This window comes from Electrona antarctica (genome assembly GCF_951216825.1).
Source record: "Electrona antarctica genome assembly, chromosome: 8".
Lineage (NCBI taxonomy): Eukaryota > Metazoa > Chordata > Actinopteri > Myctophiformes > Myctophidae > Electrona > Electrona antarctica.
In genome coordinates, this window is record NC_136789.1 from 6313366 (window position 1) to 6334581 (window position 21216).

General features: G+C 42.3%; 1 protein-coding gene across 1 annotated transcript; it reads right to left on the bottom strand.

Moving 5' to 3' along the window:
• Nucleotides 1–1778: 1778 nt before the first annotated feature.
• On the bottom strand, nucleotides 1779–19676 carry map6a (microtubule-associated protein 6a; the record flags this gene model as incomplete). Its single annotated transcript, XM_079508791.1, has 5 exons — nucleotides 1779–1920; nucleotides 3294–3404; nucleotides 6848–7068; nucleotides 9290–9506; nucleotides 18937–19676. The coding sequence occupies 5 exons, from the start codon at nucleotides 19674–19676 to the stop codon at nucleotides 1785–1787; spliced, it is 1425 nt and encodes a 474-aa protein (XP_079364917.1). The 3' UTR covers nucleotides 1779–1784.
• Between the last annotated feature and the right edge of the window lie 1540 nt (nucleotides 19677–21216).

Sequence of the window (21216 nt, forward strand, 5' to 3'; positions counted from 1 at the left end):
CTAAATTAACCAGTCTCCTCCGTTTCTATAGCAACGGCCATGCGCAGCCTCTTTTACTGAAGGGATGGATAGAGGCCGCAGTAAAGTGCAACGCAACGGTGTAAAAACACCACGTTCATCCTCAAATCATCCTTTTGCAGCTTAGCCATGTCATGATACAAATTAGGCCTATACTGAGCAATAAATCTGCTTTTGATTGCATTGGATAGGCGTACACGTACACCTCTGTGTAGGAATTGAAAACAGGGTTAGCTAAGCTGATCTTGTTTGGGGGCAGGCGATTGCTTATTTATAATGCATCGAGGGTTGCGAAGTGCAAAGGCAGCACCTGACCTCTTATAAGACCCCCCCAGGCACATACTGTAAAAGCATACAGAGATGGATGCCAAGGAAGTGATTCCAAAACAAAACCACAGGGATCAGACAAAGTGGGAATAGTAATAGTAATACCCCCCATCAATAATTCCAGCAATCAATAGGGCTGTGCAGATCCAGTGTAATATCAGTAATGTGATCCTTCCGTCACAACAACCCCCACTCACGTCAATTTCTGTAGGTCAGGGAGACTCATCCATCACAATTCACACCGTAAGGTAGGTATAGGTACGGTATGTGTATAGGCTACTTACTGGCTTCAGACTGGCCTCAACTCACACACAGCATTCATTATTATTATTCATCTCCTTTCACTGTAGAGTAGGCAAGTGTTAAAGTGCCTTTATTTATTTTTTATTTTTTTGTGGCTTTCGCCTTTATTTTATATTTTTTATGGAGGGACAGACAGTAGGCTGACAGGAAATGGGGAGAGAGATGGGGGGAATACATGCAGTAAAGGCCGTCAGGATTGGGAGTCGAACCCGCGGCCGTTAAAGTGCCTTTATAACATAATTACCCCAAAATGATAATGGTCCTCACCAATTTTAAATGGACTGTATAGGCTTCATGTATACTGGCTAAATGACTTATTTTTACTTTCATGATTTATATTACCATTTGTTATTCATCACACATAGACGCTTGGTGAACATACTCACCGACATAATATAGCCTATATATATTCTTTTTTATTTTATTTATTTCTTTTAAATACCGGTCAGGAATATGTCACAGGTCTCCTGCCAGAATCAGACTGGGGACATTGCAATTATGTAGTTGATACACTATCTATTCAGCCCAGCACAGCCCTGTCTGTGAGTATTTCTCACTGAAAGGGAGTGGCTGATTAGGTGAGCCTCTCCTTCCCTCCCACATGGACAATTAGCTGGATACCAAGCATCATAAACCAGAACAACACGTGTGTGATTTGTTTCATGGCTTCTGATGGTTGTTAACCATCCTGGAAAATAGTACTGCTTCAAGAGAATTGCAAGTGTTTCTTCTGCGGAACATGATGGATTAGAAGAACCTGCAGAAAATGCACGTCCATTCAACAACATGCAGCAACAAATTACAATACAGTTTTGCATTGTGACTTATACCCTTATTTATTTACATTACAGTTGATCAATGTAAAGCACAGGAAGCACTTTATCTTGTGTTATATTATTTCTAACATCATCATCATCAATAGAACATATGTTAAAAGAAGTTAACATATAGCACCTTTGCCATAATGCCCCAGTCAGAAGCTGATTCAGTCACGCATGTGTCCTGCTATACGGTATATGGGCGGAGGCAGGGGATTCCTCTCTTTTTCTAATACAACTTTGTTGCAAATACTAGTTATGTACAGTACAGAGCACTAGTCCCTGTGTGTTGTGTAAGTGCCTCATTGTTGGCAGCTTTCAGTCCGTGGGCTTTACGTCTAGGGCAAAACGAACGACTCCAGTGCTCTTCCTTGTTCCTGGTTCTTGTTCTCCTCCAGCAGCACCAGGGGAATGATGATGACTGGATCCGACTGGGCCCTCGTCTTTAGCATCTCTAGGAGGCAGCACACAGGTTAAGATACCAGCAGAAGAAGAAGGAGACAGAAAGAGACATATATGAAGCGTTTCTCTCACTGAAACAACACAAGTTACTGGACTGGCGTTGAGCTGAGCACCCTGTGACCACTCATATTAGTGAAAGACATTATATTACTGCTGTGGGTGGGTGGTGTGGGGGGGGAATAACTCAGAATGAGGTCAAACAGAAAATTCTCAACTGTTCCTGCATGTCATGAAGCCTGCTATAAAGCAAAACAACCTGTTTTGTAGGTGGGATCAGTTGAGAACTAAATCATGTCCTGTATTATTTGCAAAGCAGAACAATGTTCTGGTATTTACAAGGACCACCATAATGGATAATTGCTGATTTTCTTCAAGCCTTGTGTCCAGAGGACTCCAGACACAAGGCATAAGTTGCAACTTGCTGCACTTTATTGCTGCTGCTGCTGTTACTATGGGGTATTCATTTACACTAAATACAAACAGATGACTTAGGTATAGTACCTATGTCTACAGTACACTAATACCTAAGCACACTAATGGCACTGGCATGGGTGTGCTTGGGTGTCCTCTCAGGGTGTTCCATGAGAAAGACACTGTGACATGGGATCTCGATTACAAACCCACATCCCATTTATACTCACCCCTTTTACAGTTCATATCCATAACATCACTTAACAGATATGCTAAATATATCTGTCTAGGCACTCAGATTCCAGGTCCCAAACAAAACAACCCTAGAATGCCCCCCAAAACTACAGGCAACTCTAGAATGAGAAACAAAAGTGACAATCAAAATTCTGGAGAGGCTTCTCCTGTAATTCATTTATAGATGTATATAAATAATAAAATCATATTTCAGCTATATAACATCCATTGACAGCCGAATATCAAATGGTGTACAGTGAATGCATGGTATGTGTATTCTGCTTGCTCTGCAAATACAGATGGATGGCCTTTAGTCATCTGGGTGAATAATTCAACAGTCACGTTTATGCAGCCATGCAAGTTAGATTAGCCATGACCCATTTCTTTTCACCAAGAACAACGGGGGTGTCAGGCTGTCAGCAACTCCCTGAAGTTCAAGGATGGCCAAGTGATGAGATTAACACACAAGGCATCCTTAAGAGAGAGACCTTAAGGAACCTTGCATGTAGGACGTGAGAGCAAGCATTCAGATATCGGTAACCACTCCCCTATACTCTAGAGTCCATATGGAAGAGAAATACAGAGGAACCTGAGGAATACACCTGAGGTGTTACATTAATACAAAAAAATAAATGAATCAGAACATCATGATTATGTATGAATGGTAATGAGTGGCATCTGTGGCTTTTGGTCTGGTTTCCTTTTGTTTGTTTTCATTACCTGGCATTGGGTAGAGCACAGCCCCACAGGTGTTGCTTTAGAGTCTGCACCCAGCCAATATCTCGGATTGGCTGGCAGAGTTGTACGTAGTGGTACTGTTTTAGCACAACCCTTCAAATGAATCAGAATGTCACTTGTTAGCGCACTAGAAAGTGGGACAGCATCATCCAAATCTGACATCCTCAAAGAAGCTAACCAGGTTAAAGATGCAACAGTATGGTAAAATGCATTTACATTTTCAGAAAAATCTATGCTAATGTCACATACTTGTGATTCTCATATACAAAGGACCACAACGTATATCCTAGAATAATTTGTATAGTTTTTGTGGCTGAAAAAGCACATGACATCTTATTCTGGAAGGAGTTTCTATAGGCATCCTTTGACATGCATATTGCTAGACAGTTTGTTTGAGTTCTCTGAATATATTAGACATGATGCAAAGACAATAATATATTCTTTCTCATGTGACAGCAATATGCAATCCCTCAAAAGGATGTCTAATCTCGTTCTCGCCAGAACATGGCATAATATTTAATAAGCATAGAAATAAATGGTAATAGCAAAGTTCTCTTCCATGTGGATTTATTATTATTGAATATTGTCTGTCTCACAAAGACAAAGACTGGGAGAATATCCTAACATAGCTGCAACTACTAAGCTCTCACCCCGCTCTGTACTTCTCAACACAAAGAACCAAAGAAGACACTGCTTTTCTGCTTTTTTATTTATTTGTGGTATTTCAATAAATATCAGCAAGCAGATAGAAACACAAGCACGTCACAGTAAAATATTTTCCCCAAGACATAACCTTCTTTAGCATACTTTCTATCCTTGTTTACCTAATACTCACAAAGATAGGACCAGGTTGTGTGCGAAGAACTGCCTCCCCCAAGCCTCTTCTTTGAGCTAACATGACAAAGCGCCCCCCTCCCCAAACCAAAGGCTGCAAAATGTTAATGAGTGAACCCCTCTTTTGCATTGGACACGTGCTCAGTGTGGACATAATACAGCATGATGGAGGTGATGGTTGCTGAGACTGACACCACAGAAAACAGAGACAACCGTCTTCCACTCAAATGGAGGAATAATGCTGACCAGTAGAACAGATGGGAACAGTGAGCAGAGTTGCTGGGTTGTGGAGGACAGTGGTTGGTGCGGTGACTCATGACAAGATGGATCCTGTACAATGCCCTAATTTGTAGCCCTAAGCCAACACAAATGTTTGAGAAAATCCAGGTGTTCCACTACAGTAAAGACTTACAGAAATCAGTCTAGAATTAGTCTCTAGATTCTAGAACGTAGTCGATCCCCTGCTGGAAATATAGATGGTTATATGCTATTGTTATATACAAAGAGGTTTAACGTTTACCATCATTAATTTGGACATGGACAGATATATAAAACAACATCTTTATGCCTTTCCTTCAAGTATTCCACTGAAGGGAACTGCAATTTACAAACATGCCCCCAGAAAATCAAGGTTGTGCAGCTTGATTTGGTATAATTTGGCATACTGTACCTTTCATACACATCACCTTCAAATTGCCACACATTGAAAAAATAAAATAAACCTTCAATGTTAAATCAACTGAAATCAATAATACAAATACACACCTGATCCAGGGGAGTGACATGGACTTTTGGCCAATGTAAGACAATTAGAAGTATAGAACAACATGCGGTCAGAAACCATGATGGATGCAGAGTGACTACCAAGAGAGAGGCATTCAGACTTACCATCACATCAGTACAGTATGTTATCTTTGGGGTATATTAGGACGACAAAGGCTTTAGATATAGTTCACTCATTATTGACAAAATGAAATCAAATTAAATACTGAAGAAGAAATCAAATAAATGCTACAATTGTATATGGTACTGTGTATTGGGAATAACATGTGGTACAGCCTGTGAAGACCCTCTTTAGAGTTGCTGTGGTCATTTTAGTAGCAGCAACTCAAACTGTCTGCTACAGTCACATGGGTGTCATTTGTTCTGGTCAACCATGGCGGTGTGTATGACAAAGAGCTATAAGGAGGTGTGTGTGTGTGTGTGTGTGTGTGTGTGTGTGTGTGTGTGTGTGTGTGTGTGTGTGTGTGTGTGTGTGTGTGTGTGGGTGCAGCTACTAATTGTGTTGTAGCTATGTGGCATTACAGAGGAATCCATCTCAGTATTGAAGATTCGGTGAAGAGAAACTCCAGAAGGATATCGCCATTGACCACTATTTTAGCAAAAATATTCACTATTTATTCTTTGTTTTCAATCTTTTAGAATTCTATTGAAATGTTTTGCCTAATGACATGTCCAAAACTAGGAACACTAGGGTTAATGTAGTTAAGGCTGGTCATAGAGTAAAACACAGCTCAATTTTCCAGACCTTCTCCCTGGCTTTGGGATATATTCATTCAAATGTTAAATGTTATTACTACTGCATGAGGACTAATAGGAGTACTCATCTGCTTTGCCAATGACTGGTGTAGTGCATAATCAGATGATAGTGATCTAGATTGTAGAGTAGCGTTAAATTACCTAAAAGTGAACTCTGTGTATGTGTTTCATAAAAATGGGAAAATGGGAGGATATGTTCTTCATAGTCAATTTGTGTGAGGAGCAGCATATGTTAAGAAAATGAGACATTGGCTTTCAAAATGGCTTTGAACAACATAATGTTTTATAATATGCAATATTATCCAACTGACATCAGACGTTTTGTGAACTTTATGTACCATGAAGAGAACAATACCAACAGAAACGGAGCAGGCACAAACCAAGCCATGGATCCATACAGTCATGATAAACCAAGCTGCACATTTATCAAAGATTTTCAGAATGACCAAGATGAGTATCATTGCTATTAATTTAGCAGTCACAGAAATTCTGAGAGCCAATTTGTGATTCCATTCCTCTCTTTTGTTGAAAATCTCTGATAAACTCAAATACAAAGCAATCTGTTCAGTTGAACAAAGCCAAACTATACAGAATTGCTTGTCAATGTGCCCATGCAACAAGAGCCATCCATTGGCTACCAAGGCAGCTGGTAGCCATGGCAACCTGGAGATGGAGACATAGAGGCGAGTGGGGGTTGGTGGGCGGCATCGAATAGCATAGGAAGTGGATGTTCACACCCACTCGTCACTATAGCTCTCTCAGCATAATGTGAGGCAGGATGTGCACCAGACGTGTCATGTGTAAGCGTTGGGAATGTTCTGTTAATATTACACAAGCCTATCCAAGATATACGGGGGCATAGAAATGATGAAGCATAATTTAAACTTTGTCACATGATGGTGTTGCTGTGAAAAATAAACATATTTTCAAGCTGGGCTAGTTTTAACACCGTCATGTGATAAAGCATAATTCAGGACAGAGAATACAGAGAGAGTGAGCAAAGGACAGTGAGAAGACAAGAGAGGACAGTGAATGAAAGAGTGAGGGAGAGAGAAAGGAGAGACAGTAAAGACGAGAACCCTTAATTAATTTTTGCAGCCTCCATGTGTTTTTTTTGCCCAAATGAAGAAGAAGGGAAGAAAGTAGTGCTAAATGATTTTTACTCTTTTGCCTCAGCCAGTTTGTTGTTCATCTCTTTACTTTTCTCCTTGTCCCCCTCCGCCGGCCGGTTCTCGGGCTGGATCTCAGTGGTCTTCTTCTTGGCAGTGGCACCCTTCAGCGTCGCGCTCTGCTTGTCTTTGGCCTTCTTCACTGGCTTGCCCTGGCCCGCCGTTGCAGTGCCCGCCTTTTTGGGTTTAGAACGGGGGGCACTATACCTGTCAACCTAAGAACGTTGGATAGTGGGAGTGAGATTCCCCTACAATACTGAGTGTTAATTTAACCCATTATAGGCGGGAACCCCTTTTTGTAACCCTACCCTTCAGGACTGGAACCCATTTTGGTACAGTATATATATAGGCCTACTGTATATACAGTATATTAGCAACATAAATGTTTTGTAATTTTTGAATAGGCTAAATATTTGAAGATCTTCAGAAAATTCAGGTCAGGATTTAGAAGGCGTTTTTAGAATGGACCTCGGTCCTAAATGGCAAGGTGACTCCAGACCAAACAAACTTGTTCAGACTATAGTCAAAGACTACTTAAAACTGTCAGACGGTCTGTGCTATTTGGAGCTACCTTACTGTAAGTGTACGAATGAACCTGTAACAACTGATTTCCTGTGTCCCTGGAGAAGGGATATAACTTAATTTAGTTAATGGGCCATTAACCCATTTAGACCTGAGGACGATTCTACAAATGTTTTCTAAATCCTGACAGTTTTCTGAAAAACCCATGTTTCTATGTCTCGTTCTCAAACATTTTCATGTCAAGGACCCCCAAAAATATATGTAATTGGCCGCCGACCCTCATCTGAAAATATGTTGTTCCAGGCCTCCCCCCAGAAGCAAAGATATGAGTTTAAAACGTTCGCTCTATATAAATATAAATATATTCAAAGATTTGCACCACATTTTCATGATTTAAAAAAAATAGCAGATCTACAAGCTCATAGCCGCGCTACGACCTTGTAGATCTGCTATTTTTCAACAGCTAAAGTATAGAACGTCGCAGTCCCGCCCCCTTTCAGAACGACGAGGGCACCAAGAAATAATTCCCCATTCATTTTTCCCACGTTTCAAAAAGTATTTATTTAATGACCTTTAAAGCCTTGGACAAAGCCAACAGCAGAGTTGACAAATCATGACAATAAACTAGGTGCACGATTATGAAATTATGACCGATATCCGATCTCCGATTATTTGCAGGGTCATATCTGCCGATTTTGACCGATTCCGATATTATACAGAGGACCACAATGGAAACAAGCCTAGGCCCTAGGGGCTATTGGCCCAAAGCCTGTTAATAATTAAGTATTCAATCAAACAATAAATAGCATAATACTTTTCCAAGTGTCTGTTTTCACAACTGAATGACTACTGAATGAGATTAGTACACAAATTAAATGTAGATTTATTTTAAATTCTATTTATTTTTTGCTGTTGAAAACCGAGACCATTCCGATAACGATATGGCATTTTTATGGCTGATATGGCCAATTCCGATTATGCTTCCGATCGTGCATCCCTACAATAAGCAATTTTTTGGGGCTGAACAAATAATTAGAAAGAAGAAAAACTAGAAAAAAAGTGTTGTAACCTGCCCTTTTTTTCTTCTTTCTGTACCGCACTGTTGTGACGAAAAGACAGTTGAGCCAGAAGGCAAAGCTCTCTGTCTACCGAGCAATCTTCATTCCTACTCTCACCTATGGTCATGAAGTGTGGGTCATGACCGAAAGAACAAGGTCACGAATACAAGCGGCCGAAATGAGTTTTCTCAGACGGGTGGCTGGCATCTCCCTTAGAGATAGGGTGAGAAGTCACGTGGGGGAGACTCGGAGTAGAGCCGCTGCTTCTTCGCCTGGAAAGGAGCCAGCTTAGGTGGTTCGGGCATCTGGTTAGGATGCCTCTCGAGCGTCTCCCTAGGGAGGTCCTCGATGCACGTCCCACTAGGAGGAGACCTCGGGGCAGACCAAGGCGCAGATGGAGGGATTACATCGACTCACTGGCCTTGGAACGCCTCGGGATCCCCCAGGAGAAAGTTACTAATGTTGCTCTGGAGAGGAATGTCTGGAGCTCTCTGGTGGAGCTGTTGCCCTCGCGACCTGACTACGGATAAGCGGTTGAAGATGGATGGATGGATAGGGGGAAATGAATGGGATTTTTTTTTCTGGTGCCCTCGCAGGGGGCGGGACTGCGACGCTCTATAACATAATGCTTAAAACACCAAAAGGGGTTCCCGTCCTGAATGGGTTAAATTAGCTGTGTAATGTCTTCCAGAAGGATACATGAATTTAACAGAGATTTGATAATTTCTTTAGGTGCAAGGTTTGTCCCATGGGGGCAATTTTCTTCTTAGGCAAAAAATAAACTTCAAAACTTGACTTCAAAACTTGACTGAAATGTGTGTGCTGTGTGTACATGAATATAACTACTTTATCTCACCTGCTTGCTGGGGTCTATATAAGGTTCACTGTACAGACTGCGTATCCTTCTTCTCTCCTGAGCCTTGTTGTCAGTAGGCAAGTGTTGGACTTGCTCTCCCTTGTAGGTGGCGCTGTAGCTGGTCTCCAGGTTGGTTTTGTAATTGGGCGGGAGATACTGGGACTTGGCCCGAATCATTTTTGCTGGCTTCACATCCCTATAAGCCTTGAATTCGGTCCTGCAAAGAAAGAAGTGATTCACATCAAGAAAACCTTCCATGTAATGCCACTGTGAGGTAATGAACAACAATGTGCTGAGACGAACTGCAGAACTAGCCTATAGTATGTGACTGCCTGGTGCAGTATACTATACAGTAAAGTACAGTGTGCAATAGTGCTAGTCTTGTGTGTTAATATAGTCCTCACACAGCAGTTCTGAAGAAGGTCAGCATTATGGCTCTCACTCAAGGGAGCCTGCCTTGCAGTAGTCTGCCACCAGACACATTCACATGTTTATACATTGACTATACTGCAGCACCAGTGTAACGCCATATGCATATAACCTATAGAACAACATATAGAACACTGACATATTCAGTACTATACAGTAAGTACTATAATACTATAGTGTTTATGAATGAAAAAATATGCTCAGTAGATTCTGTATTAATGCTCAATATATCATGCATACTTGCATAGACAATCTAATATGTCCATGGGCCAGGGAAGTCCTTGGACAAGGACAAAGTATACCTATCCAATTTCCCTTATGACCATAACACAGCACCAAACACACAGACAAACTCTCCAACCTCCACAAAGCACTTCTCACTGCCACTCAACTTCCTATACTGTAGCCCTGGCCCATTGAAACCCTCCTCATTTTGCAGGTAACAGAGTTCATACAAGAGGAAGACTGGCTTCAAGGCTGCAATACTAGATCATCGTTAGAACAATTAGTCAACCCACATTGTATGAAATTACTAAATCAATAAGCCAAGAGCTATGGAAAACCTGAAGTCAGCTGCTGCAGCATAGCTTGGGTGGAAAACTGCCTGCTGTCTGTCCTAGCTGGCCCCATTTGTACAGTAGCAGGAGGTTTGTGCTTTGTTTTTGTTGGCTTATGAAGTACACCGCAAGCTGCTTGAGGCATGACTGGGGTTTCAATGAGACTGTGGCTATAGTTGTCTGTTTGACTGCGTCACAGTGGGAGGGCTGGTTTCTGACCTCCTATTGTGGTTGGTTGTCATGGGATAGCACAGGGATGTCAAAATGAGCATAATGTGTAAGCAACAAACCAGCCATGAGATATACAGTAAATACTGTAGTAATTCTTCTCATGGGGATTTTCTTTTTCTGACCTCATCAAACCCTGTGCACTCAAGACACTGCCCCCGCTGCCACCCTTAGATCTCCATATATGGAGCTGACCTGTTCTGACATTCTATATTCCCATGCCAAAGCGCCAGTGCTCGCACAGCAGTCTGCCGTCACCCAGGCGGATAAAGGGCGAGGACGCTTCTCGCCCTCAGGTTGTCTTACTGGTATTTATAACATAGTATAAAGAATACTATCTATCTATCTATCTATCTATCTATCTATCTATCTATCTATCTATCTATCTATCTATCTATCTATCTATCTATCTATCTATCTATCTATCTATCTATCTATCTATCTATCTATCTATCTATCTATCTATAAATGCAGTCAGTCAGTCATTCTGTCTGTCCTTCTGTCTGTCTGTAGCCTACACTTCCTTATATTAACCTGACTCCGCCAGGTGGGGCAGTAGAGAGTACTCTCTACTGCCCCATCTGGCAAACATCATTTGCTGTTCATATATTCAGAACGGGTAAGGACTAGTACTTTAAATTGCTAAATTAACTCTCCCTAATTCGCACTGTGCACGAATATTGTCATTTAAAACACACCACTGGCAATTAAAATGCCATATCCCCATAAATATCAAAAGCAAATGAATCATGATGGTGGAAGAACATGCCGCCTGAATGCTGAATAGAGGGACCCCTCCAGCGGTGCAGAAAAGAGGTGGATATCACACAGAGAAGAGAGAACTCTTCTTACGCAAGAAAGTAGAAGCCATTTAACCAATTACTGTGGAACTGGGGCAAGAAGCCACAATGCAAAAGACAGGTTACACAACAATGTCCAAGTCCAAGGGCATAAAGTGCTCATTATATGACACTGCTGTGTGTGTGTGTGTGTGTGTGTGTGTGTGTGTGTGCGTGCGTGCGTGCGTGCGTGCGTGCGTGCGTGCGTGCGTGCGTGCGTGCGTGCGTGCGTGCGTGCCCTGTAACATACTGTAGCTGCTGTGGACTCATGACTATAACAATACAGCCAGTGTGTCTGAGGTCAGAGTGTGCTAGGTAGTACTAGCCTACAGTACATGTATGGAATACTATTGCACACAAGGATGTGAAACTGGCTTGGAAAAAAAAGTTACCCACACCTTCATGGGGTGTGTAATTGATAGAAAATGTGTAATGTTTTGGGGGGTGAACTACTCCTTTAAGTACTGAAATAGTTCTACAATAAAATAACATTAACATTTGTATCACAGGTTCAACAAATATCACTTAAAATGCTCACTAGCATTTTTGAGGAATCTAGTGAATTTGAGCAGTAATAATAATTAATTATTCTCTCTAAAGAAACACAAAACATTACTTTAACCATTGAGCAGGAGTCTTGTTATTTTATTGTACTTTCTTTACAACTTCTCTTGATTATCTTGCTCTTCAGTACAGTAGGTTATTATACCATCATATGAATCACAGCTATACAGTACAGTACAATCATTGCTTGGTGCGTCTCTGTGTGTGACTATAGCTGCTTTGAAAGGCTGACCATGCTGGTCCACAGGGTGAAAAGGCAGCACCATTGTGACCACCATACACTGGCACTGACATGGCTGGAACCATTCCAGGGCACGGTACTGCTGAGCTACTACATGTCACCTTCCGCCAATATGGCACATTCTGCTGAAGCCCTCTTTACTTACCATGGGATCATTAAGGACATGAACAACAAACGTCTACTCTGAACAGTAAACATAAAGCAACAGTAAATTGCAATCAATAATAAGACGTTACTGTGGCCACTTCAAACCAGCCAATGGCGATAAACCCAATCGTGAAACATTTACGATCCCAATCAGTATAAATTGTTGCTGAAAAGCTGCTGAAAGCATTGTGAGCTCAGTGAACAAATCAAATCTATATTTATACTTAAACTATCAGCACATGATCCACACAGAAAACAGTTAAGACTCACTTTACTGTAAAACCTCAACGTACGCTGTTTGACTGGATTGTTGTCCTTCAGGCTTACCTTCATCCAACATAGCCCCCCCCCCCCCCTCCCCACCAAAAAAAGAGAAGAAAAAAAAAGAAAAAAGATGAAGCTCAGCAGAAAGTGAATACCCATGTTATAAAAATCTATGAGCTTCTCAACATAATATGAACACCAATGTCATGACACATCATAATATCACGATAATAATAGCAGATTACACTGAAACAAAGCCCCACGGTCAGGATTGGAGGATTTCACACAGGGAACAATATGTTCCATCTACCTATAGCTTTTTAAAATCAATAATGCTATGCTATACTGGCCAAAGATATGGCGGCTGTTCATAGCTACTGTGGAGTCAGTACTGCTGTATGGGGACCTACCACGGGTCACGGACAAAGTCAGAGAGAGAAGGATGAGGCTGGCAGGGCACTGCGTCAGGCACCCAGAACTTGAGTAAATTGATTCTATGGGAGCCAACCCAGGGCAAAGCCAGGAGGGGAAAGAAGCGTACCACCTATGTAGACATGCTGCGGCGCGACAGCTTGGCTGACAACACTGCAGAGCTCAAGAACCTGATGTTGGATAGGAAATTGTGGAGGGCAGCGATCCTGGAATCCCGAGTTGGTGATGGCTAGACCTCACTCTCGTAGCAACTAACTAACTAACTACTAAAGATAATAATAATAATAATAATAATAATAGCTCAAATTTATATAGCGCTTTTCTAAATACCCAAAGCGCTTTACATAGGAACACTAGGAACAGACTTTAATAAGAAAAAACATAACAGATACAATAACAGTACAGGGTTAAAAAGATAAAAGGATAAACGAGGGAAGGGGGGACATCCTATCCAGACCTCAGCTGGGGAAAGCTATCCTGAAGAGGTGGGTTTTGAGTGAGGTTTTGAATGAGAGGAGAGAGGGAGCAGCTCTGAGATGGTTGGGGAGTTCATTCCAGAGGTTGGGGGCCGAAACATAGAAGGCCCTGTCCCCCCAGGTGCGGTACTTGGCCTTGCGGACCTTCAGGAGGTTGGCTTCACTGGACCTGAGGGAGCGGAGGGGGACATATGGTTCGAGAAGATCGGAGAGGTAGGGGGGAGCCAGGTTATTGAGAGATTTGTAGGTGGTGAGCAGGATTTTGTAGTGAATTCTTTGTTTGACGGGAAGCCAGTGTAGGTCGTGGAGGACGGGTGTAATGTGGTCTCTGGAGCGTGTACTGGTGAGCAGGCGGGCAGCGGAGTTTTGCACGTGTTGTAGTTTGTTGAGGACTTTGGAGGTGGTGCCATTGAGTATACTGTTGCAGTAGTCAATCCGGGATGTGATGAATGCGTGGATGAGGGTTTCGGCAGCAGGGAAAGACAGAGAGGGCCGAAGGCGGGCAATATTCCTGAGGTGGAAGAAGGCGGTTTTGATGATCTGGTTTATGTGGGGGAGGAATGAGAGGGTGGAGTCGAATGTGACACCAAGGTTACGGATGTGGGGGGAGGTTGTAACAGTGGTGCCATCGATGTTGAGGGTGAAGTTCTGGGTGGAGCTGGTGAGAGAGTTAGGGCCGATGACTAGGATTTCTGATTTGTTGCAGTTGAGTTTTAAAAAGTTATTTTGCATCCATGTTTTAATATCACTGAGGCAGGTGGTGAGATATGGAAGATATGGAAGGGTTGCTGTCTTCTGTCATTGTACTCACATAGAAGATAATCAACCTGCTTATTGGCTTCTTTAGTGGTTGTAGTGTCGGCATGGTGACTTCTGGCCAAGAGGCCAATAGCAAGAGGGACAACTTTGCATTACTTCCTGTATCTGCGTGAGGTGGGCGGTAACATTATTAGGAGACGGGAAGAATGTTGGAGTCTATTCATTTCCAATGGGAGAGTGAACACAGCTTATGAACCATTCCTTAACTCCATGGTCACTGAACTAAATACTGGACCCAATCATCACAAGGCACACAATATTTCCAAGATATTCATACTAAAATGGCTTCTTTTAGCGAGACAAATCAGGAGAAAATCTACTTTGTTATCAACCTTTCTTTATCCCAGCAACAAACTCCTGTCCATGTGCAATTTGACGGACGACACATAGGGGGCTCTGGCCCCATATTTAAGATGAGAATATGTGAATATAACGTGAAATGAATGGACATAAATGAAATCAAATGTGTGTTCCAATGCTTAATAATAATATAATTTTCCATAACTGTCTTAGACTCTTGGTTGAAGGGGGCTGATTTGGGAAATGGGAATCATGATGACATTTGCCATATAATGCTCTCAATGCTCATCCACATGAGTTGTCAGCGTTGTTGTCAGCCTGGGAGAGGGGAGGGGGAGGGTGGTGGGGAGGTCGGGGGAGAAGAAAACCATGCCTACTTTATTTAGGAGACCATTTGTAGGCTTTGTGTACTATTTCGCCTCTAGTGGTTCGCCCATCTTTATAAATAAATAATCTTTGCTTCTGATCAATACTCTCTCTTTCTTCTGGTATCAACCCTGTATTTCAACAGTGCCACTTTAGGTTACCCAGCAGTATTACAGCTGTCCATACTCTAAGATATGGAGACAAACATACATAGAGACACACATACAGTATGTAGCTGTTCATTGGAGCGGTTAGACACTGCTAAAATAAAAGCAACTGGCATTTAACGAATACAAGAATGGTCGGTACAACAACCTAGTCAGACCCAGTCATAACATTCGTCACCAGGCATTCCTAAACGTATCTTCAGTAAACCGTTGGTTCTGAGCATTCCGCAAAAAAAAGAAGAAAGGCTTTTATCTATTTCAAGAATTGCAACTGAAACCATTTTATTTGAGCATCAGCTGTAATCAGATGTGATCAAATCAGATTATAATGTATTATATAAGAACGTTAGTTGACAGAGCTCTGCATTGATGAAACAAGCCAAGCAGAGCCTCGATCTGAGGATTATAGTAATAATAACATGGCTTAAAGTTCATGTCTTGGCGACAACAGACTGCTAATATTTAATAGAATGATATACTGTGTGTCATCTGTCTATACATAAATAATGTTTTACACACATTTCTTTTTATTCAGATTTTGCATTTGTGGGTCAAAATCTCCATAGATAGTCTGTGGAGCATGTCACACCAACACTTCAATGTACATACTCGTATGAGCAAGTGACAACTTGAATTATGAACAATGTATACCGGTAATAAAATAAGATTAATCTATGAGAAGATGCAGAATCCATGTTTGACTTCGCAGATTAACCATACATACGTACGCTATTCTTTACTTAAACCAACTGCATGTTATCCTCAAGAGTCTCTGAAATGGAGTCTCTGAAAGTCCCTGGAAATAAAAACGTCTGGGTTTCTGAGGCTACTGAAGGAATGGTTCTTTCTTTATGTATTGCAAGCTCTCTATGAGAGCTATTCTTCTTTTGAGCTTTTACAGTATTCTGATTCTGACCACATGTCACACTCATGGCATGTTCTGTAAAGAGGAACCAATATCTTCAGTGAGTTGACAGCTCCTTGTAGATGCTGCATGAATGTTTGCACATCTACAATACGTGAGAGGGGAAGAAACACAGAGTGGGCCAGACAGGACCTCTGCAATAACCAATGCTGATGCCTGATACTGACACAATTTAATATTAAACATTCATGCCGTTCTACTTCCTGCTTCCTGAACTGAATGACTGCCAGCTTTCCTGTCAGCCGTGAAGCTGCACTCTCTTTATCATCTTCAGTGGCTTTGATTGCATAGCGCTCTTACTTACTCTGGTTAAGACAAAAGTGGCCAACTCTGGTACGGCAACCTTGCCATTACAATATGGTAAATGGTAAATAAAATGGTGCATTTATATGCACCATTATCCAAGGCACTTTGATTGTGCATTACATTCACCAATTCACACACACATACACAGATGGTGGAGGAAACCATGCAATGCACAAACCTGCTCATCGGGAGCAATTAGGGGGAGCCCGGGATCGAACAGGGAAACCGTTTCCCAAGCAGCCACTCTTCCTCCTGAGCGACTGCCGCCCCAAATATGTAAAAGTATGGCATAAACGACAATGCACATGCTCCATGGCCTAAACTAAGCCCCTAGTGTGTATATGGCCTCAAAATGGCCTCAAACAGAGATACTTCCGGGGAGTATGCTATGTGAGCAACTTTAACTGAAATGAGTGGGCATGGATTTTCTGTGCCCTCTCCAGATCATATAGTGCTATGGACAGCACCCAGCCGTTACTTTTTCATCATTTGCCTACTGTCCAAATCATGGTGTAGCAGAGGAAGTGGCTATGATGGGACTGAACACCCCAGACTGTCCAAGTGCTCCTGGAGCAGCTCAGTGGCCAGCAGAGAAAGACAGGCTGTTCTGGGCAGCTCCTAGGTGTGTACACTACAGTGTGAAGCTGGGCTAGGCATTGCTCAAAAAGAGTACTTTATTTGTGATCAGCAAGTCTTCCCTCGATAAATAAAAGACTTTTAAACAATGACCCTCCCTTGTCAGAAAATGGAGCCTGGGCACAATGAGTCAGCTGTAAATAACGTAGCTAATACAAACCATCACAACAGTAGAGAACATTAAGGCTTTCACCATACAAAAGAGATGTCTTCAGCTATAGCACCTATCTAGCTCTAAATATTAACTATGGGCAGGGGGGTCGTCATGATTTACATTGTTAATTTCTTAGTTATGAGGATGCAGGATTGTAGCCTGGTTGAAACTTGTAGCCTGGTTGACTGTTGACTCCCCCTTGAAAACATTTCATTGGATGTTTTCAAGGGGGAGTGGTTAACCATACAGGCTAGCAAGATTGGCTGTCACATTATAGGAAATTCTCAAAACAGCTAAACTAATGTAATGCTCATCTATTTGCCATAAGCTCAGTGCAAGTCAATGTATGCATGTGTGTGTGTGTGTGTGTGTGTGTGTGTGTGTGTGTGTGTGTGTGTGTGCGTGTGTGCGTGCGTGCGTGCGTGCGTGCGTGCGTGCGTACAATCTGTACATGCGTGCACATAAGGGTACTATTAGCAATGTTAACCCACAGTTGACCTGCTTTAAGTCTCTGACAGAGAGTGGACTGCTGGGCCTTGTCACTGTGCAACCATTTCATGCCACATCAAGCTGTGCCCTTTGCAGCAGTTACCCTGCATACAGCACAACACAGCACAGCACAGCACAGCACCCAACAGCTGTTAGACTGACGTGCCGGTTTCTCATGAGCCACGGTACATCTGCTGTGAGTGAAAACACTCTTTTCCATTGATGCACTGTCCTATTAATTAAATGATGTCCCCCCCCCCCCCCCCCCCCCCCTACAACATTTTCACCTATAATGACGTTAAAGTGAATGAAGTTGTTCCCATGAAATGCATTCTAACAAATTGTAATAGCCTACTGCAATAGTATGTTTGAAGAATATTCCTAATCAGTGCATGACTCAGGAGTTTATCACAAAATCTCCATTGAGATTCTACAAATATTACAGGTCCATTTGGTTACATTTGTACATTCTCAGTTACAAATGGACAAATTACTACGAGGATGTTACTGTGTAAAGTTTGATGGGGTGCCGTTTTATTTCCAAGGATATCTCCTGGATCGATGAATCTAAATTTAGCCTAGACAAAGATAACCGCAGTCCTATTTTACTCCACAGATAAAGTAACATAATGTCAATAATGCACATTGACAAGAGATGAGATGAGCGTGTGTTATTATGCATTTTTAGCAAAGGACTATGAGACAGATTGCCCATCGTCACTCGATGACACGGCATAATCTGACAGTCCTGTGAGAACAAAATAGTATTTGGCAGCAATTCCACTTCGGCCCTGAATTCATAAGGTTTTACTTTTCACACACAGGTTTTAGACTCTAGTCTTGTATGTATAGCAACAGCAAGACATCTTTTGAAAGCCATTATCATACTGTCATGGTACAACTCACCACATGACCCGGTAGTTATAGTATAGGCTACTGTGCAGGTTGTGTTCAATAGCAAAAATGAAGAATACACATTAAAATCCTCTCAGTGTATAATAATAGTAATTTAACTCAAGCTTTAATAGTGCTTCAATGTTGTGACATTGGCTAATTTCAAAACATTTATAAATTATATAGAAATATTGAAACATTTTAAAAACATTTGGAATAAGTTTGAAAGTTTTTAACAACACAAATCTTCTCGTATGGGGGGTCACAGGAAAAACATATTTTCAGCAACCTATGTTTATGTAGGGTGTGTAGGCTATAGGCTAGGCCTACAACATATTATAAATTATCTGGGGGCCCTTGAAATGAAAATGTTTGAGAACCATTGGCAACAACAACACCAGCTGTAAACCTCACCTGTATGAGCTTCCAGCAGTGACCTCTTGTTTGATCTGTCTGTTCACTGCATCCACCGCTGCCCTCCCTGTACCTTCTGTCACCCCATCTCCTTCCGTCTGAAGGACAACTTTCTTCTTCTTTTTCTCACCCTGAATAATGTCTTTCTCCTGCACCTTGTCAGCTATCGTGCTTTTCTCCACACCGCTGTCCAGCTCGGCGTGGTGCGTCGCCATGTGTTTGGAGTGTTTCATGGACCTGCTGCTGTCTGGAACGCGCTCCTCGCCTCCAGCGGAGGAGGAGATGCCAGCAGGAGCAGAAGGAGGTTTGGGGATCCAGGGATGGTCCCTCTTCGGGATGGGCCATTGCTTGAAGTCCTTCTGGTACTGTGTCTCGGTGTTGAAGGGGATTTCGGGGTTGTGGTATTCGTTCTTGGGCTTAAAGCTGGGTTCTCTTTGCACTTTCCAGTGCTTATAGTCCTGGCGCATCACAGAGCTGCACACGCGATCCTCCGAGACGCTCCTCCGGGGGGGAGCAGAGCCGTGCTCCGCACGGGACGGCTGCGTTTCTATGGCGACACGAGTCGCCTGTGCATGCGGATGCTTCTGGTGATGGCTTGATGGAGGCTGCAGCTGGAGGTGCTGCATCTCAGAGACATCCGTGTACTTGGTGAACACCAAAGGCACCGCAATGTCAGCCTTGTCCAGCTGGTTCCAGAAGCGGGCCATGCAGCACGCCCTGGTGATACAGGGCCACGCCATGGTGACTGATGCCGAATAATCTCTTAGCCTAGTCTACTTCAACTTCAATGTGCCACGCAGATCCAAATGAAAAAATATTATTTCTCTTCCCTGGTCTTGGAGGGCCCCTGAAGAATCCTGATAATGTGAGGAACAAAATGTCCGCACTGCTGCGTCAAGTGTTCCAAGATGTTTTAGGCTATACGTTAAACGTAGTCAGATAATAAATCCATGATGCATATGGAATGAAATAATATCCATCGCCTTTAGATAGTAAAAACAACTAGAATGGGGGTGCTCTACTTGCTCCTTCTCCGTCATGGAGCAAAGCCACAAATGCACTTGATAGGACACAGCAAAAAGCAAACAGCCCCGCCCGCACGCTCAGCATCCATCCATCCTATACTACATTACCACCACCAGAGGAAAATAAGCTGCACATCCAGGATGGTCGAGGCTACTGTGCAGTGTGCACAGCAAATTATATGACAGAAAAGAAGCAACCCAATCGGTTTCTGTAAAATCGTTAATTTGTATGCTATATTTGTTATGGCTGAAAATAAAACACAGGGAGAAAAAATTGCTTGTCTGTTTTCTGCGGTTGCTGGACAACCAATCATTGCGCCACGGCACCGACTGTCCCTCCGGGCTATGAGAAAAATAGATCGTTTACGATACACGGTCACGGGCTGCGTGCACGTTTGTTTTAGCTCCATAATATGCATGCGTATTAACTGCTATTATAAATATGATGCCCTGCAGCTCTGCACAAACCACACACAGATGAACAGTTCTGGCAAGGCTGACTAGCTGGCTACTGGCAGATGTAGCCTGGGCCTATATTTGTAGGAGTCTGTAGTCAAAACTGTCTAATACAATTAGGCTATTTGAATTGGTTGGTGGAAATGTCTATAATCCAGTGGTTGTGTTCTTCGCAGCGTGGTTTTATATCACGCTTTGGAAAAAAGCAAGACTTGGGAGGCCATGAGAAGAAGGTAGACGTTATTATTGTTGTTGACTTAACTTGGAAGAATATGGCATAACCAACATTGCCACCTTGTGGCCACCAACGACCACCGACAACACAAGGGCAAGTCTGCTAAATGATTCATGAACTCGTTGAACTTCTTGCCAAGACTCAGAGAGACAGAGACACAATACAGAACAGATGCTTTATTTTGCATTGACTGCAATTGGTTACATGAGGATAGAATCTGTCAAAAAAAATTGCATGAGATAGGCCTATACCTACAATTCTGAAATTGGGCCTACATCAACAATATTCATAGTCATTTATTTTCATGAACATCTTTATTCTGCTAGCATGCAGTAGGCCTATAGCTCCTTATTAGCCTACTGTTTACAGTTAACATTTTCGATGCTGTAATAGCTACAGTGGGCTCAGTTTTTGATGATTACAAAATCTGGCAATGACATTTGTGGAGGACAGTCTGAAGATGCATCGTAGTGGTGTCATTTCAGCAAGAGGTTTAATTAATTAACAGTTTTAAGTGTTTGACATAATGATATTTGTTGTTTGATGTTCATGTCACAGTAAAGA